At 36.2% G+C, this 20,303-nt stretch overlaps 1 protein-coding gene across 2 annotated transcripts in view; it reads right to left on the bottom strand.

The window, feature by feature from the left end:
• Window positions 1–20,303, bottom strand: part of LOC150076557 (calcium-transporting ATPase sarcoplasmic/endoplasmic reticulum type-like) — a 346,227-nt gene that overhangs the window by 20,452 nt on the left and 305,472 nt on the right. For both annotated transcript variants that reach the window (XM_090387973.1, XM_090387974.1), the window contains exons 22-23: window positions 10,302–10,521; window positions 3,171–3,288 (exon numbers count right to left, since the gene is read on the bottom strand). In XM_090387973.1, coding sequence (XP_090244099.1) covers window positions 3,171–3,288; window positions 10,302–10,521 — 338 coding nt within the window. The remainder of the gene's footprint in view (window positions 1–3,170; window positions 3,289–10,301; window positions 10,522–20,303) is intronic.

Here is a 20,303-nt window from a genome sequence, read left to right as displayed (position 1 = left end):
CCTGTCCTAAAGCCAGCTTGCTCTTTCGGTTGATTCTCATCAAGTATTCTTTCTAATCTGTTAGTAATGACCTTGTGAACAACTTGTAGATGTGGGATAACAAGCTAATTGGTCTATAATTTCCAATTTCTGATTTATCTCCTTTCTTATGCAGCAAAACTATGATTGCATTATTCCACTGCTTAGGCGTCACACCTTTTCTAATGCACTTTGTGAAAAGCCTTGCCAGTTTTTGTGTTATGTCTCTTCCTCCCAATTTTAACAACTCTACAGTAACTTCATCTTCCCCGGGGCTTTCTGATTCTTCATTTTCTTCAATGCATATTCTACCTCATCAGGAAGAATATTGGGTATGTTGCATGTGTTGCTAATTTGCGATCCATCTTCCCCACTGCTGGCATCATTCCCTCGCTCCTTGTATAATGTCACCCTTTGTGAATTGTGGATGTATTTGAACTTCTCCAGTCCACAGGAACTTCCCCTGAATTCAAGGTCACTCTCATAATATAAAAAAAAAAAATAGGGTTAAAGGTTTGCTTACTTCCTTTGCTACTTCTCTTAACTGGATAGATCACAACCACCCCAGGTGCCTTTCTTGTGTTTAACTTCAACAATTTCTCTTCCACTTTCCTCTGAGTAATTACAAAATAATTTTGCTTCCTGTTAGAGTTGATAAACTTCTGGCATCCACTTCCCTAAAGAATTCCTAATGTGTGAATGTAGATGCAAAATTCTTATTCAGTTTGTCAGCAAATTATGTCCAAATCACTTTTCTTCTAATTGTTAAAATGTAATATTCATATTAATCTGTAACAGCAAAAAAAAAGGCAATGGCTATTATTTTATGGAATCAAGAACTGCACAATTCTTCTCTCTTTAATTCTAATAATGAATTAAAATAACTGCATACCAAGTAAATTTTTTATAGTCAAAATTATCAAAATGATATTGTTGCAGGTTGATTCATATCAGCCTGCAACAGCAACAACAGCAAATTATATAGGTAACAGTTGCCATTATGACAAACAAATGTATAAAACAGCACTTACTAAATGGAGAAGAAAGGTCTGTTCTTTAGAATAGTGTTTTTCAGGAAGAAATCTCTACTGATCTATGTGAAAGTTTATTATAGTTTATAGTTTATAATAGCTACCCCAGCCCTAAAAATACCTGTTACGAATACTATGAAGAATGGATTGGCAGTATTAAAATCTATTTAAGTGTGACAATAGTCTAAAAAGCAAGAAGTCAAAATACTGTAGTGATATTCTTATGGTTTTAGTGCTTAAAAAGCAGTCATGTGAACTTCCAAATGGTTCAATTCAATTTTAACAGAAAGTCAACCATTAGCATTAGCAAAGGCACATGATGCAAGAAAGGAAGCTTATATAGCATCAGCCAAAAAAAAACCCCTTATTTCACCCATCCACTTGCTCCAAATGTTTGTCAAGTTGTGCCTTGAATCTATTTAAGCTATCAACTTCTACAACAAAAGATGGACGTCTGTTCCACCACTCAATTACCCGCTGGCTAAAGGCAAACTTCCGCACATCTATCCTACAACCGTCTTTTCTCAATTTGAATTTATGCCCTCTCAGGTGATTATTCTGAGCAAGAGGAAGAATCCCATCCGCACTGAGCATGCTCAAACCATTCAAGGCTTTATACACCTCAATCATATCATCTTGCAGATGCCTAGTCTCCAGACACTGTAATTTGCAAAACGTAAGCCTTTCTTCGTAATAGCAACCCTTTGTTCCATTCATTAATCTTCTTGCTATTCTCTGTACTCATTCCAACAGCTCTACATCCTTCTTAAAATGAGGCCTCCAGATCGGTATACAGTACTCAAGGTGTGGCCTGACCATTGCCTTATACAAGGAGATAATCACCTCCTTATCCCTGCTAGAAAAATTCCTGTATATCATTGACAAGACACCATGAGCTACTCTTGCAGACCGTCTGCACTGCTCAGAAAACTTCATATCTGCCTGCACAAGGTCCTTTTCATTCTCTACCACTGTCAGTGTGGTACCACAGAGTTGATACGTTACTCTGGGATTACTGCTTCCCATATGTAGTACTTTACATTTGTCAATATTAAACTTCATTTGCCATCTCTCAGCCCATCTGCTCAACTTTTCTAGATCCTGTTGCAGCAGTGTACTGTCATTAACAACCCTGCAACCTTTGTATCGTCTGCAAACTTGGACATTAAGCCTGATATACCATCATCAATATCATTTATAAATACAGAAAACAATAATGGACCCAACACTGAACCCTGAGGGACTCTACTAATAACATTAGTCCACGATGAGCAGTGTCCATTGATTACCACTCTTTGTCTTCTCCCACTCAACCATCCCTTTATCCATAGCAGCAATTTGCCTCCAATGCCACACTGCTCCAATTTGTGCAGCAGTCTTCCATGTGCAACAGTATCAAAAGCCTTTCTAAGATCCAAATATTTAATATCAAAGTTATTCCCTGCATCCAGTTCTTTTGTGACTGCATCATGGTATCCAATCAAATTGGTCAGGCAAGACTTTCCCTTAACAAAACCATGCTGTGTCCGAGCTATAACTGAAGTCTTGTCTAGATGATCCTGCAATGCTTCTTTAACCAGTGCCTCCATTAATTTCCCTGGAACAGAAGTTAAACTAACAGGTCTGTAATTACCTGTCTCCCTTTGATCCTCCTTTGTGAAAATGCAAAAATTTGCAGAAAATTGTGGTTTTCTGAACCCATTGAGAGTATGCAGTTTCTATTTTCCATTTAGAGACACCTTTCTCACCTTATAGATTAGATTGAATGGCAGCAATAAAAATTGTTTAAGTGTGAAATTTCAGAAATTAAAGAAATTTTCATGGAATGTTTGAATACACATCTAACATTAATAAATGAATAAATAAATAAAATAAAAGAGTATTTTCTCCCAAGTTTAACAAGTTTCTGTCTAGCACGAAAAAAGATGTTTATAGATTAAAAACATTCAATGCTAAGTTTTTTGTTAAAGAAATTCAATAAAAATGTGATTATTATAAACACAGAGAGAGAGAGAGAGAGAGAGAGAGAGAGAGAGAGAGAGACTTATTACCTATTAACGTAAAACCTCTCAATGTTCAAAGCTTTTATTCCTAAAATGAAATACAAAATTTTGTACTTACGGAAAGGATATCAATATGAAGAATGACAAAGTGCAATGTCATGGAGAGAGCAATTGCACCTATCAACCAAATATTGATCCAGGGTGGCATTACAATTAGCGACTGATTTTCTGATAAGCTAAACAAATATATATTATTGAAATCAATTCCACTTTTTCAAATAAGTAGAAAAAAGAAACTATAAATTAATATATTTTAATTCATGAGCAAAATATACTAATTTTTGTAGATTTCCATTAATTATAAAACAGATCTTTTACAATCAAACTTGAATTTTAATAATCTTAACTTTAATTAAATAAAAGTTTAATACTAAACTGTGTGATGCATATTGCATGCATAGCCTTATGCATTTAGTCTTCAAAATATTGCATGCATATACAGTTATGAAAACTAAATTATAGAACTGAATAGTGGTATAAAAACTCACTGTTAATCCAGCCAGCTAACTTCTTGGGATGGCCATAATCAAACATATTGATGGCCATAATCAAACATATTTATAAAACATAATGAAACAATTTTTTATGTATATTTTATTGATTCTATTTTAAACATTTTAATGGATGTATTTTAATTTTAAATTTAGCTATTAAACCTGTTTTTTATTTTTTTGCCAGGAATTTATTATTATAATATGATTCCTAGTGCTCTAGGCATTTTTGCCAATATGAAGATTTTGATTTAAGAATCAAATTAAAATGGCAAAACTTTTTGGGACATTTTTCAAAGCATTACAGAAAAAGTTTTCCCTTGGATTTCTGAATTAACCTGCTTACAAGTCTGTATATATATATATATATATATATATATATATATATATATATATATATATATATATATATATATATATATATATATACAGTACTACCATAAATACTGTCACATGTGTTACTGCATGAAGCCACAAAATAAAAAGACAGGAACTCAAAAAAAACTGAGGGTTTATTCTTGAACACCCAACAAATGAAGCAACACAATACTCATTCAAAATATCCCCCCCCCCTGTTTTTTTACACAAGACCTCAAACGTTCCAGTCATTCATTCATTCATTCATTCATCAATAGGAGTACGCACAACATCCAGTGGGAAATTGGCCACAGCATGCTTCAGTGATCTCTTCAGGCTCTCCAATGTCGCATGCCTTTTACCACAGACCATCTATTCCAAAATAGCCCACAAATGGTAATCAAGTGGATTAAGATCTGGGCTGGCAGGAGGCCATTCATCATGATTGATGAACCCTGGCACATTCTCGGTCAGCCATGTTTGGGTGATCTTTGCCTTGTGGGTAAGTGCTGAGTCCTGTTGGAAGATCCAGTGCTGACCATTGAAGAGGGTCTGATTGAGGGATCTCACATACGGCTCCAGAATATCATTCAGGTACACCCTTGCACTGGTTTTCACCCTGTGAACACAAAAATGCATCTTTGTTACACTTTCTTAGACGACTCCCCACCAAACCATCATCATACTGTATGATGACCCCTTTCAACGCTTTTAACAGCTTGACATGCCTCTGCAGAGCTATGGGCATACACATTATCATTTCGACAGTTGTAATGCTCCTCAATAGTAAAAATCTTTTCATCTGTGAATTTTATCTGTCGATGCTTACATTTGCATACCGATGCTGCAGTGCCTCTGATCTTTTGCACCTCTGTTCCACAGAGCTGAAGTTAGGAACTGTCCTATTCTCCTGCAGTAGGCACTCACCCCTAGATCACTTTTGATTATGTGTGATATTGATCTTGGTGATATTCCCATTTCTCTGGACATGATTTTCTGTTTTCGTAGAGGATTCCTACGAATCCTGTTCTCCACCACCTCGATAGCTGCAGGGGTCTTCACAGTTCTTGGGTGACCAGACCGGGGCCTGCCATCAATTCTCTGTTTTTCATTGTACCTATCAATTGCACTGTAGACAAATCTTCGGCTTATTCCAAGTGGTTTCAGAAGTTTGAAAATTGTAGGAGCACCATGTCCTGTCTTATGAAGACCTATGACAGTAGACCTGTTTTCTTTATCTCCCCATTCCATTTCCACTGGCTTCTTTACTAGTTGATGATACCTATTAAAGAAAACCATACATTAGTACTTCACATGATGCAAAAACCCACAGCTCTGTGATATCATGTTCTATTTTTACAGGAGTCTTACTTTTGTGACAGTATTTATGGCAAAACGGTGTGTGCACGCACACATTTATAATTTTTAACCACTAATTTTAGTCTTTTATCATTGCGATGGATAAATTTTCATGTTAATGTGGCATTAATGCTATTGCTGGTTTAACAATTATACATTATATGCACATTAATAGTATTGTGCATAAATTTTATATATAGCTGAAAGTAACAGCTGATGCAATATTTCATCATCACCTATGCTTATCTTATCTGATGCAATCTGTAAGAAATATTGCCATATACTTATGTTATTCAGACAACAATTACAATTTTAAGGGGCGATGCACTTTTTTTGAACATCAGTGTATATACTTATACATGTACAGGTAGCCCTCGATTTACGTCAGGGTTAGGTTCCTGGGGGAACAGGTGCAAATGGAACCCTTTATATAAGGAAAGTCAATCGGAAATTACAGGGTTAGGTTCTGGGCACCAAAAATTTTACCTACCACTTTGCATCGATTGTTTTATTTTATTAGCATTCTTCATTGTTGTAGAAATAGTCGATGGAGGAATATTCCTAGCCCTACACACATTAGGGTGGCTTTCATCAGATTCTATCCTCTGAATATTGCACTAGGATTCAATTAACTACTTTTACCAGACAAGGCATGTCTTTCTTCTGTTAAATTAAAAAACTTTATAACACGATTGGAAAAAAACTGCACACGGCTATCACTATTATTATTATTTAATTTATTAATAGCACAATTGATAAAAAAATGTTACTGTAATAAATTTCCAACACGTGTAAATATTGTAAACAACAACCAACTGAAATGCTTCATAGCATGGACCTTTACTACCCGCATTCACGAGTGGTTACTTTGAGGGCGGGAATCTTTCTCATCTGATATGAATGCGCTAATTGCTGATTGGCTCAGATTGTCCTAAATCACGTGAACAGTGCACGATACATAGAACAGTATGATGCCGATAAATTTTGTCTGACAATTTGAAACTTTCAATTTATAAAAAAATTGCAAAAAAAAAAATAAATAAAAATGACGTTGTGGTTAGTGATCGGCACTATTGCAAATTGGTGCTAATCGGACCAGTGCAAAACAAGGGCGCTACCTGTATATACAAATACATATAAAAATATACATACACATATATAACTATATAATATCGGTGTAAATACACCATAGTAAACCCATAGATTTGAGCTACGATTGTAGCGTAGAAGGCATCGTTTTAATTGTATCTCATAATGTGGTTGCCTTCACAACAAGATAGCTACTATTGAATTACTTCAAATAAATAACGCTTCTCTAGTAGAGAAGACTACTGTTATTTATTTTCAGCGTACCACCACCCAGACGATCATTTCGAAGCTTTTTGGCTTCGTCATCAGTGGGCGGGTAGGTAATAAAACAAGCCATCTCAGTTGCGAAGTTATATCCACATTATGAGAGATGCCAGAAGGGTGTGGTGGTAATGTATTTGGAAAATTAAATGCACTAGGCATAATCCTTATGGGTTTTGATAATTAACTATATAATATCGGTGTAAATACACCATAGTTAACCCATAGATTTGAGCTACGATTGTAGCGTAGAAGGCATCGTTTTAATTGTATCTCATAATGTGGTTGCCTTCACAAAGCCTTTTTGACAAAGCCAAAAAGCTTCGAAACGATCGTCTGGGTGGTGGTACGCTGAAAATAAATAACAGTAGTCTTCTCTACTAGAGAAGCGTTATTTATTTGAAGTAATTCAATAGTAGCTATCTTGTTGTGAAGGTAACCACATTATGAGATACAATTAAAACGATGCCTTCTACGCTACAATCGTAGCTCAAATCTATGGGTTAACTATGGTGTATTTACATCGATATTATATAGTTAATTATCAAAACCCATAAGGATTATGCCTAGTGCATTTAATTTTCCAAATACACATATATATATATATATACACACATATACATATACATACACATACATACACATACACATACATATACACATACATATACACATATACATACTTATATTTGAATAATGTTTGAAATAATTGAAAACTGAATCTTTCATAATAAAAATAAAAAGATAAAGCAAACATCAGAGGCAGCAAAAAGCATATTCCTCTACACGATGCTTGAAATATAAAAGTAAAGTAAATTAGAATGATAAAAAAAAAAAAAACAATAATAAAAATAATGCCAGTAGTATGGCAAGACAGAAGAGCGAAAATAGTGAAAATTAAACATAACGATCAAGCCAACAGGGAGGGAAGAGAAGGGTAACAAGAGTAAAAATATTGCAGCAGAAACTCTCCAAGATAATTTAGAAGTTTTAAATACAAAGATAATAATCGATTAAATTTTGAAAGCCAATTAAATAGAAATTTAACGGCACCCTCTCTGACGGGCACCAAGTCCAAATTTATGTGAAATATCACCAGCAGAGAAGTAAACCAACTACAATAAAATAAAACAAAAATAAACCAAAAAATAGAGTGACCATTACGCTCCATCTCAACAGAGGACCACAAGGCCAATAATGGTCAGGGAATTGCTGCATTTTGATCGCTAGACAAATCACTGCAAAAGCGAGTCAATCGAAAGATCAGTCCGCCATCCGATCCCTAGATTGAACTGTCAATACAGAAGACTTGAATAATGGTGGTCCTGATGCAGTGAAAATTAAAAATAGGACAGATACAAGCACTCCAATGCAAAGCCACACCACTGACATCTAAATTACTTGAGTTTCTGCTGCAATATTTTTACTCTTGTTACCCTTCTCTTCCCTCCCCGTTTGCATTGGAGTGCTTGTATCTGTCCTATTTTTAATTTTCGCTGCATCAGGACCGCCGTTATTATAAGCTCTACATAAGCTCATAGCAAGTGTATGAGCTTATATAGCAGAATCAGCCAATATTAAAAAAAAAAAAAAAAAAACAATTTCGCACATACATTCCCTCTAAATGTTTGTCCAGTTCCTCCTTGAATTAATTTAAGCTATCAACTTCCACAACGACAGATGAAAGTTTGTTCCAGCAATTAACCACCCACTGGCTAAAGGCAAATTTCCGCACACCTATTCTACAACTGCCTTTCTTCAAATTGAATTTATGCCCCCTCAAGTTTGTAATCTGGGCAAGCAGAAGAATCCCATCAGAATTCAGTGTGCTCAACCCGTTCAAGGCTTTATACACACCTCAATCAGATCACCTTGCAGGTGCCTAGTCACCAGCTGCTGCAATTTGCAGACCTTAAGCCTTTCTTAGTAAGAGGACCCCTTCGTTTCCCTCACCAATCTTGTTGCCCTTCTCTGTACTCGCTCCAGCAACTCTACATCCTTCAGACTTGTGCACAGTACTCGAGGTGTGGCGTGACCATTGCCTTATACAAAGGGATAATCACCTCCTTTTCACTACTAGCAAAATTCCTGTATATCACTGACAATACCCCATGACCTGTTCTGGCAGTCTGTCGGCACTGCTCAGAAAAATTCATATCTGATTATACAATTACTCCCAGATCTACCACCCTAAGTGTAGTACCACACAGTTGGTATGTTCCTTTGGGGTTATTTCTACCCATATGCAGTACATTGCATTTGTTAATGTACTGCAATAAACTTCAAATGCTACTTCTCAACCTAAGTGCCCAAATTTTCTAGATCCTGTTGATGACAGTAATGGCAGTAGCACACTGCCATTACTGTCATTAACAACCCTGCTAACCTTTGTATCATCTGCAAACTTAGACATTAAGCCTAATACACCTTCATCAATATTATTGATAAATATACAAAACAACAGTGGGCCCAACACCGAACTCTGGGGACTTCACTTATAACATTAGTCCACGAAGAGCAGCGTCCCATGATTACCACTCTCTGTCTTCTGCCACTCAACCACCCCAATCATCCATTGTAGCAACTTACCCTTAATACCATACTGCTCCTATACAGTAGTCTTCCACGTGCAACAGTATCAAAAGCTTTCCTGAAATTCAAGTATATGATATCAAAATTATTTTTTGCATCCAGCTCCTTTATAACCATATCATAGTATCCAATCACATTTGTCAGAAAAGACTCCCTTAACAAACCCATGCTGCGACTGAATTATTACTGCAGTCTTGTCTAGATGATCCTGCAATGCATCTTTAACCAGTGAATCCATTATTTTCCCCGGAACAGAAGTTAAACTAACTGGTCTGTAGTTATTCATGTCATCCTTAGATCCCCCTTTGTGAATTGGGGATACATTTGCACATCCAGTCTTTGGGGACTTGATGTCCAAATCCTGAGTCCAAAGATGCTCTCATAATTATGGCTAAGGTTTGTTTACTACGTTTGCTGCCTCCTTTAATGTAACTGGATAGATCCCATCCACCCCAGGTGTCTTTCTTATGTTTAACTTCAACAATTTCTCTTCCACTTTGCTCTCCGTTATTGCAAAATCATTAAGTACCCTGTTACATTTGTTTATGTCATGCATATATTTACATGACATAAACAAAACCACACAGTTTAGCATTAAACTTTTATTTAATTAAAGTTAAATTATTAAAATTCAAGTTTTATTGTGAAGGATCATATAATGTATATATATAAATGTAGACGATATTACTATATCAAAAAAATAATAATAATAAAATTTGTTTTTAATTTTTTAGGATTTTTTTATTTACATTTTTAAGCAAAATTTTGATTTATTTTTGACAATAACTCACTCTAATGTTCAGCTATAAAGTCAAAATAGTACAAAAAGTTAAAATTTAAAATCATTTATGCACAGTTTTTCAATTTTTATGAACTTCCAAATTCCTCAAAAAAAAAAAAAAAAAAAATACTCCAGATGGCATACATAACCATGAAATCCATTAAAGAAAGTGTTAAACAGAAAACAACATGTGAATACAAACAAGGAGAAAAAAAAATTTCCCTACTGGAAAATTATTTTTTTTTGTGATACACCTTACCTGTTTATAGCATTACACATTTCAATGGTTACTAGGACAGACAAAGCCATTGTCATTGGATGAGGATCACTGAAAATACTGCATTCATGTCCATCAAATTTCTCTGGTTCAGTGAAGCATGCCAAGTGATGTGTTAGCTGATAATAGCTCATCTGTGGACCCTCAGGTGAAAACATGAACCACCAAGCAGCAGCTCCAACAGTTGCAGCACCAACATAACCTAGATTTAAAAATACAGCAAATAAATAATGCAAATATTGATGATCTTCAATATCTCCACTTTTTGGCCAACTTAAAAATTATTGAATGTAATATAAAGTGGTTTATTTGGATGAAACTTGCATTTATATTATTTAATTACCTTATTATTATTCATACTTCATTTGGTTAGCTTATATTTAATTTAATAGTTTTGCCAGTTTGATTTATAGTGAAACACCTTCCAGAATATGTTCCTAAGTCTAACACAAATCCAATTTATTGATTTACATCCCCATTTTTATCAGTAGCTCCTACTAATAAAAAATAATTAAGTTATTTTTATTATTCTTTCTGATTTTCCATGTAGTATTTATATTATTCTTTCTGATTTTCCATGTAGTATTTATATTATTCTTTCTGATTTTCATCGTACGATTATTGAATTTTCTTCATGAAACATTTATAATAATGCAAAATAGTTCCTACTCTGGAGACTAGGCACCTGCGAAGTGATCTGATTGAGGTGTAAAAAGCCTTGAGTGGTTTGAGCATGCTCAATGCTGGTGGGATTTTTTCCTCTTGCTCAGAATAATTGCCTGAGAGGGCATAAATTCAAATTGAGGAAAGACAGTTGTAGGATAGATGTGCGGAAGTTTGCCTTTAGCCAGTGGGTGGCTGATTGCTGGAAAAAATCATCCGATGTTGTAGAAGTTGATAGCTTAAATAGATTCAAGGCAGAACTAGACAAACATCTGGAGCGAATGGATGGGTGAAATGAGGTGTTTTTTTTTTTGGCTGATGCTATATAAGCTTGCTTTCTTGCATCATGTGCCTTTGCTAATGCTAATGTGATTATAGTCTCATTATGTAAAGAAAAAAAGTATGCATTGTGAAATGACAGGTCAGATGAACTGATGAGATTAGTAATAGAGAAGAAAAATACATAGGATGCATATAAATTATCATGGGATACAGAAACCTATATGAGATATAAACTAGTCTGCAATCAAGTCATAAGAAGGGGGTTAGGCAAGCTGAGGCAGATTGTGAGGTTTCTAGAAAAGAATGCAAAGAAACCCCCCCCCCTCTCGTAAGTACAGAAAAGTAGTATCTTTACTTATGAGGGGGATTTGAAAAGTTCGCGAGTATGAAAGGATTAGAGTGTTAAAAATTTCTGTACTTAACGTATAACTCTTCAAACAGTAACCCACCAAATTGCATGCAATTTTAACGCTTTTTTTAATTACAGGTTCTGAAATCAACAAAGTTTGAATTAGGAAAGATGGACAGATACAGTCACTGTGCAGTCCTCCAATATTTGGAAAAAAAGGAACTACTGCCAAAGGGAATTCATGAGGATATTGATTACAACATTGGGGAGGATGCCCCTTCCTATTCCAGTTAAGAAGTGGGCAACAGAATTCACATGGAGGAGGAAGAACCTGGAAGATGACCCATGATGTAAAAGACCTGCAATGTCCATGACTCCAGAATTTGCTGACAGCATGCATGATCTGGTAATGAGCAATCAACGAGTGACAGTTTGGTACATTGCCACTATCTTGGGCATTTCATCAGAACTTGTGTAGCACATAATAAAAGAGGCTCTCGCTGTGAGAAAGGTGTTAGCACAATGGATCCCAAAGTTGTTGACAGAAGATCAAAAATGCACAGGAATTGTCAAGTTAAGTGAACATTTGCATTTTTTCAAGCAGATCCTGCAAATTCCCTTGCAAGGCCATGGATGACACATGGGTCTATCTCTTTCAACCAGAGACAAAGGAGCAATCCAGATAGTGGAAACACATCTCTTCGCCCACCCCAAAGAAATGCCAAGTCAATTCCTTCAGCTGGCAAGGTGATGGGATTGGTTTTTTGGAATGCTGATGGAGCTAGGGGATTAACTTCGGAAAGTCCAGGCAGTCACAGAGGCATATATTGCAGACCTTGTGAGGCATTTTCAGGTAAACATCAAAGATAAACACAGAGGAAAACTCAGCTTTGTTGTTATTTGGTTTTTAGGAGAATTAGCAGCTAAGGCCATATTGCTCCGGGGGGGGGGGGGATATGCAGTGGTCATTCCTTGACCTTTCCTCATCCTCCATATTTGGTGGGCATGGGCTCAAACCCCAGTCTAATCAAGAAGCGTGTGCTACGCGCTGCTGCTCCTGCCCACCTGGCTACGAAGGTGCCAGGAAAAACTCAGCAAAGGAGTCTTGTTCCACCAGAACAATTCACCTGCTCATTATTTCCTAATCTGAAAAAATACCTGGTTGGCATACATTTTCCCACTGACAGTGACATCACTGCTGCAATGCATGCAATCCTGGAAGCCCAAGAGAAAACTTTCTTTGCAGTTTGAATTAATGGATTGCAGAATCGGTGGCAAAGGTGCATTGACAGCTCATACAGCTCAATAAGATCACCTCGCAAGAGCCTAGTCTCCAGAAGCTGCAATTTGCAGAACTTAAGCCTTTCTTGGTAACATTAACCCTTTGTTCCACTCGCCAATCTCATTGCCCTTCTCCTCTGTACTTGTTCCAGCAGCTCTACATCTTTCCTAAAATGAGGCCTCCAGACCTGTATACAGTACTCAAGGTGTGGCCTGACCACTGCCTTATACAAGGAGACAATCAACCCCTTATCCCTACTAGAAAATTCCTGTATATCACTCACAAGACACCATGAGCTACTCTTGCGGAAAGTGGAAGAGAAACTGTTGAAGCTAAAAGTAAATATCACATCTGTGGCTGATGAAATCTATCCAATTATATTAAAAGCAGCAGCAAACACAGTAAGTAAACCTTTAGTCATTATGAGATCAAAGGACAAAAAGGGTAATTATGGACTTAATTATAAGCTTGGTTGGTTGGTTGGTTATTAGGATTTTTATGGCGCATCAGCATCTAAGGCTATAGTGCGCCAACTATAAGCTTGACTTCTGTTCCAGAGAACTGGTTAAAGAACTAATGCAAGACTATCTAAACAGGAATGCAGTTATATAGCAATCATGCATTAAGGGACAATCTTGTTTGAACAATCTGATTGGATACCATGATGCAGTAACAAAGCAAATGGATGAAAGTAATAATTTTGATATCATATATTAGATTTCAGAAAAGCGTTTGATACTGTTCCACATAGGAGAAAATGCGAAGCAGTGTGGCATTAGCAATGGGTTATTGCTATGGATAAGAGGGTAGTTGATTGGGAGAAGACAGAGATGGTTATCAATGGGCACTGCCCTTCTCAGACTAATGTTATTAATGGAGTCCAGGATTCAGTGTTGGGTTCACTATTCTTTTTTAATATTTATTAATGTTACTGATGAAGGCATAATCAGGCTAAGCCTGCAGGACAATACAAAGGTTGGCAGGATGGTTAAAGGGTATGCTACTGCAACAAAATCTAGAAAAATTAGGCGATGGGTTGAGAAGTAGCCCATCTGCCTAATTTTTAATTTAAGTTTAACACTGATGAATGCAAGGTACTGCATATGCGTAGTGGTAATCACAGACTAGTAAACTGTGAGGTACCACACTCAGGGTCGCGGAGAAAAAAGAGGGGTAATTGTGTAATTGAGCCTCCAACCCCTTCTAAATCTCCACAGCCCTCAACCTCTGCAGTGTATTTATCAGCTGAAGACACTGATTCTGGCAATGATGCTCGAGAGGTAAAACTTACTGACTTTATGCCTGTCTCCTCTCTCTTTTTGTAATTTTATAATTCTGAAATTTTTTATATTGCACGCTTTTGTAATTTTTCCTGTGCATGAGATGAAAAACTGAATAAATATAATAAATAATTCTATTCACATGTTCGTTGAACATTTCTTTTTTTGATTCAATCAATTCAGCGAGCACAGCTGTGAGTGCTGCACGAGCATGAAGTTCTGAGTAGTGCAAACAGGCAGCTAGGACAGTTTTTTTTTTTTTTTTTTTGGTAGTTGTTGGCGCATCGGCTTCTGTGGCCATAGTGCACCTCCCAAGGTTTTTGCAGTACTTTGATCCAAGCCCGAGGCGGGATTCGAACCCGCGACCTTTGGGTTGCCGGGCAGGCACTTTACCCACCTGGCTAGCCCGGTCGGCCGCTAGGACAGTTCATTGGGGGGATGTTTCAATGATATTATTGTTGTATGTGGTTTGTGTGCCTTGGCCTAACATTGAAATTAAATAACAAATATAACTGACTAAGTCAATCCTGTTTAACTACAACTGATTTAAACAAGACTTACTGTGCCATTCCTCTAATAAGTATCTTATTACAAGTTGCATTTGCTAAATCTCTTCGAAATTGCATACAGTCAAGTTCTGTACATGAACAAATATATTCTCCTTTAATTAAAGACAGGGTGGTTTCAAATTGAATAAATATATTTTTCTCAAATTTTGTAATAACTAATAATTTGATTTGAATCCAAGAGTCTACTGGGAGAGCAATCTAGCTAAGCATATCCATGTCAACACTATTAGAAATCAAACAAACAAGCTAATACACACCTGCAACAATCTAAAGAACACCACGGAAGCAATTAAAAAACTCATAGAAACACTTGTCAAGAATAACATACCCACCAAATACAGCAGACACCATATTAAAGCTGCCATTCTTGCTAACCTCAACAAACACCACCCTAACGTCAACCCCTATACACTTATTGAAAATACACTGGAACAATTTAGAACTATAAATGGCCCGTAGCTTACCACTACAAGGTTGTCTAAAAACATCCGAGTCCATTTTCTAATAAGATAAAAACTTCATAATTTTGATACCCGGGTTTATTGCGCTCAGAAGAGGCTCGTCGTCTCACCACACTGTAACCCGGCATACTAAAAAAAATTTTTCTCCCCTTCCTAAATCAGACAATCTAAATTATGGGAAATTATCACCAGAAACAAACTCCCAACAACAAAATAATTGTGCCTAAGATATACTATACACATAAAGTTTATATCCCTTCAGTTTAATACAGTATAAAATCTAGTGACACAGGGTGAAAATTCACATTGAAGGAGGCTGTAAATATGTACATAGCTATCCCCCCCCCCCGGACAAACACGGATTGTTATGCCTTAGAAAAGCTATACCGGCCTTGTCCAGGATATAGCAACCCATTTTTATTAACATACTTCTTGTAATTTCCAATACATTTTGTAATGATAGAAACACTTCATTTATATAGGTTCCTTCCGACATCAGAAACAAACTCCCCCCCCCGGCACAAGCACAAAAATAAACCCACTCGTGGCTTTCGAAACACTCGCATTGACACAGGATATATTGCCTACAGCAATTTCACCATCACACCATAATATACAAAAGGCGCGACTGTGCAGTATAATCTTATCAACATATAAAACAACCAGAAGGTGGGAATTGACTCCTTTTTCAGTCTGACCACCACAGAACAAGAAGGAAGTAAGAATCTTTCTCATTTATTCTGATACATACCCGTTAGGCTTTGTGTCACCTATCCCAGTTTGCTGTTTCAGACACTACGTTGGCAAAAATTTAAAAATTTATGTAAATTAAACTAAGCATATTATTCTAACCCATTGATTTACTATCAATTTAAGTTTAATACTATCACTTAAAAAAAAATTTATAACTGGCAAAACTGGTATGGGGACAACAGAAACGGGTAGGTATGAGATATTCCTTTAATCTGGCTATCGTTCTGCTCAAAGCCCCCGATGAAGTAGCAGATTGATGGCCAAGTGAGGGAATGTTATTTGCAATTTACATTGTTTATTTATTGGCATTTTTATTGTTATTTTCATTATTTTGTATCATATTATTTTAATACCATTCATTTATATAACATTTATAGGCTTCCCAGGCTAAAGCTAGTTTACATTTGCTAACTTGGTAACCTGATTCATATACACCAAATTCCCTACAGATTAATAACATTTAATTAAATAAAATCGACCAATATATATATATGCAACTGCTTCATGCAACAATTGTTCCAAATTCTGTTACCATTATAGTTAAAGACACTAAAGGACTCTAACCAATGCATTTATGTATTGTGCCAACTGACTTGACATTGCTTAAATACAAATCAACTTAATATTTGAGTGCTGAGTGGAATATATTAATTTGCTTATCCAATGTTGATATTAATTGAAACTGAATATTGTTAACAACATATAATGCATTGAGCTGTTATATACTATCATACGGAAGTGTTCTATGTATCATATTGAGGTAAATTTCTCTTATTCTTCTACAACAGCTATCATCTGTTCACCTACAAAAGATCTATTATCTTTAATCAGTTTCTCAATGCCTATAAATATCCAATGACTGAATCTTCTTTAGACTCAGAAATACAGTTAACCAGCAGATTCTTTAACAGGGATTACCACCTTGATACAATAAACCGAATTAGGGTACAAGCTAAGGATAGGATACAAAAAACTACACCAACCAACAATTGTAACATCAAAAAATACTTTATTTCTGTCCCATACATTGAACAGTGGCACAAGCAGCTTAACAGATTTTGTAAAGATACCAAATTTAAGATTGTGGCCAGACCAATATGGAAATTAAACGCTATACCAAACAATCGCTCAGCCCTTTCCTCTTTTGAGAGGCAAATGACTCATTTGTGTCTCAAAAATTTGAGACTTGGTATACAATTATTTCCGTGACTGCGACTAGTCTTACCAAGGATCTACACAATTCCCAATGAATATTCGAGTAAAACAGCATGTGTCCTCAGTACGTGCTTCTCATTCAACAGCAATCGCTCAGCCCTTTCCTCTTTTGAGAGGCAAATGACTCATTTGTGTCTCAAAAATTTGAGACTTGGTATACAATTATTTCCGTGACTGCGACTAGTCTTATCAAGGATCTACACAACCATACATTTTTGTTTAACAAGGCCAAAATAATTAGTGTCTAACATAATTATACAAGACTATTAATTGCAGAAACCATCAAAATTAAATTACACGAGAATTCTATTAACGTTCGCTGTCCATATCTAATCTCCAATTTGTGGTCTTTTGTACGCATGCATGAGGACAAATAATCGCGGCCTTTCAGACGCATGAGAAAGGACAAATAATATCTCTATTTAAGATTCAAGCTTACATACTCTGCAATTTCCATTCCTGTAATCACACCATATGGTCAAAAAGCACTGTCTGCTTCAGGAAGGAAAATCATTTTCATAATTTACGTTAAACTTCTTCAAATTAATTTTTAATTGTTTTTTGAACTTTAAATTAATTTTAGAATTGTTTTCAATTGATTTTTTGCAATCATTTTACTTTAATCTTTTATTGCTGGAGAGTATCATACAGAAGTTTTCTATGTAACAGATTGAGATAAATTTCTCTTACTCTTCTACATGCATATATATATATATATATATATATATATATATATATATATTAGTAATATGGAAAGAAAGTTAATAAATTGTAACAAGCTGTAACTAATACTTATGGGACACACACACAAACACACACACACGCACATACATATATATATATATATATATATATATACAGGGTGTCTCAAAAATATTGGTACAAACGTTTAGGGGAGGTAGGCAACATCTAAAGGAATGTGAATCGCATAGGAACCCATAACCGGAAACGTCGCGGGAAAGTAGTAGCAGAGGCACAAGATAGTAATTAGTGGCAAACATTTATTTGACATAATATTAACAATGGAGTACGAGATGGATGCATTTCATGATGTTACAACAGATGCTCGAAGGTTTCACCATGAGACGCGATGCATGCGTGACACTGACGCAGCATGGATTGGCAGACACGGTCGAACACACCTGGAGTTTCTTTGACAGTAGCAGCAGCGCAGAAGAGTCTCACCACGAGATCCATTTCCGTCTCCACAGGCGATTCATACACGATATATTTGAGGGCTCCCCACAGAAAAAAATCAAGGCTCAATAAATCAGGTGAGCGTGGGGGCCAGGCAACGGGTCCACTACGTCCAATCCATCGACGACCAAAATGCCTGTTCAAATGGTCACGAACACACCTTCCATAATGGGCAGGCGCCCCGTCATTTTGAAACCAAATGTTGCATTTCACATTTGCTGGAACATCGTCAAGTAACCCTGGTAGAACTTGTTCAAGAAAGATCCGATATTTAGCGGAGTTCAGGCGGGATGGTAATAGGTATGGGCCGACTAAGCAGTCACCGATCATACCTGCCCACACATTTATTGCGAAGCGATGTTGTGCCGCATGGGGGCGCACACCGTGTGGGCCCTCTGCTAATCCATACACTAGGTGCATGTCTGCCAGCTCACAGTTCGTATATCGATGCATGCTCTTCGTGCGGTGACTACTGCTTGAATGAGTAAACCAGAAATTTTCCTTCTCACGAACTGATGAACAGTGCTGTGTACCGACTTACGGTGACGTTTCCGGTTATGGGTTCCTATGCGATTCATATTCCTTTAGATGTTACCTACCTCCCCTAAACACTTGTACCAATATTTTCGAGACACCCTGTATATATATATATATATATATATATATATAATGTAATGTAAAAGTTAGACAAAAGTAATAAAAATAAATAAATATAAATATGAAGCTAACATTAGAGGCAGCAAATGCACATCCTCCGCCTGTGCCGCCATCTATTCTTTTCTTTCTATTATATAAGCTGGTTAAGCTTGCATTATGTCAGTGGTGTGGCTCTGATCAAGAGTGCTGTCTGTTCTATAGATTATTTCTCGCTGCATAAGGACCACCGCCATGCAAATCCTCTGCATTGGTTGATCTATCGGAGAATGGAAGGGTGGTTTGGTTCTTCGATATTTCCGCCTTTGCGATGATTTGTATGACGATTGAAATGCAGCGATTCCATGACCATTATTGGCCTCGTGGTCCTCAATCGATATGGGGAATAATGGTCAGTCTATCATTTTGATATTTTAGTTTTTTGTAGTTTCTTTAACCCCTTTTTGGTGATATTTCACGTCTTTTGGAACTGGTACCTTCAAGGGGGGTACCGCTAAATTATTTATAATTGGCATTATTTTAAATTTACATCGTTTTTATTAATTGGGTTTAATGACTAAATTATACAGGGGATTATCGACACTTTTTTGTCTTATTATCTTTACTTTCCCTTCCCTGTTTGTTTATTTTATATTATTTTACGTTTCGTTTTGCTCTACATTTTTGCTGTACTACTGGCTGATGTATTTTATTTTATTTTAAATATCAGATTTATTTTAATTATCAGATATATATATATATATATATATATATTTTTTTTTTTTGGCAAAGTTACCTTTCTTTTATGGAACTAAATTGCATTAATCGTATAATGCAATTTAGTTCCAATTCAACAATAATTCTATGCACACTCTCAGTTACATTAAATTTCTACTCATTTCTTTATGGCGCCTCCATAGCCAGGTGGGCAGGAACGGCAGTGCGTAGCACACGCTTCTTGATTAAACCAGGGTTTGACCCCGTGACCACCAAATATGGAGGATGCGGAAAGGTCAGGGAATGACCATCGCATATCCCCGGAGCAATATGGCCTTAGTTGCTAATGCTCCTAAATAACAACTACAACAAAGAACTCATTTCTTTAACTCTCTGGCTACTACTAATACTAGCACCATATGATTACAGGTTAAGTATATGTCAGTCATTGTTAAACACCATGCATAAGACAATGTATTTCAAACTAATGGAAAATTGTTTGATAAAGTAGTAGTAGTAAAAGTAATATTGGCATGTGATGCAAGAAAGCAAGCATATAAGCTTATGCAGCAACAGCCAAAAA

Source organism: Mastigoproctus giganteus, chromosome 13 (assembly GCF_048544385.1).
Source record: "Mastigoproctus giganteus isolate SK-2022 chromosome 13, ASM4854438v1, whole genome shotgun sequence".
Classification (NCBI taxonomy): domain Eukaryota; kingdom Metazoa; phylum Arthropoda; class Arachnida; order Uropygi; family Thelyphonidae; genus Mastigoproctus; species Mastigoproctus giganteus.
This window is presented reverse-complemented; position numbering and strand designations above follow the sequence as displayed.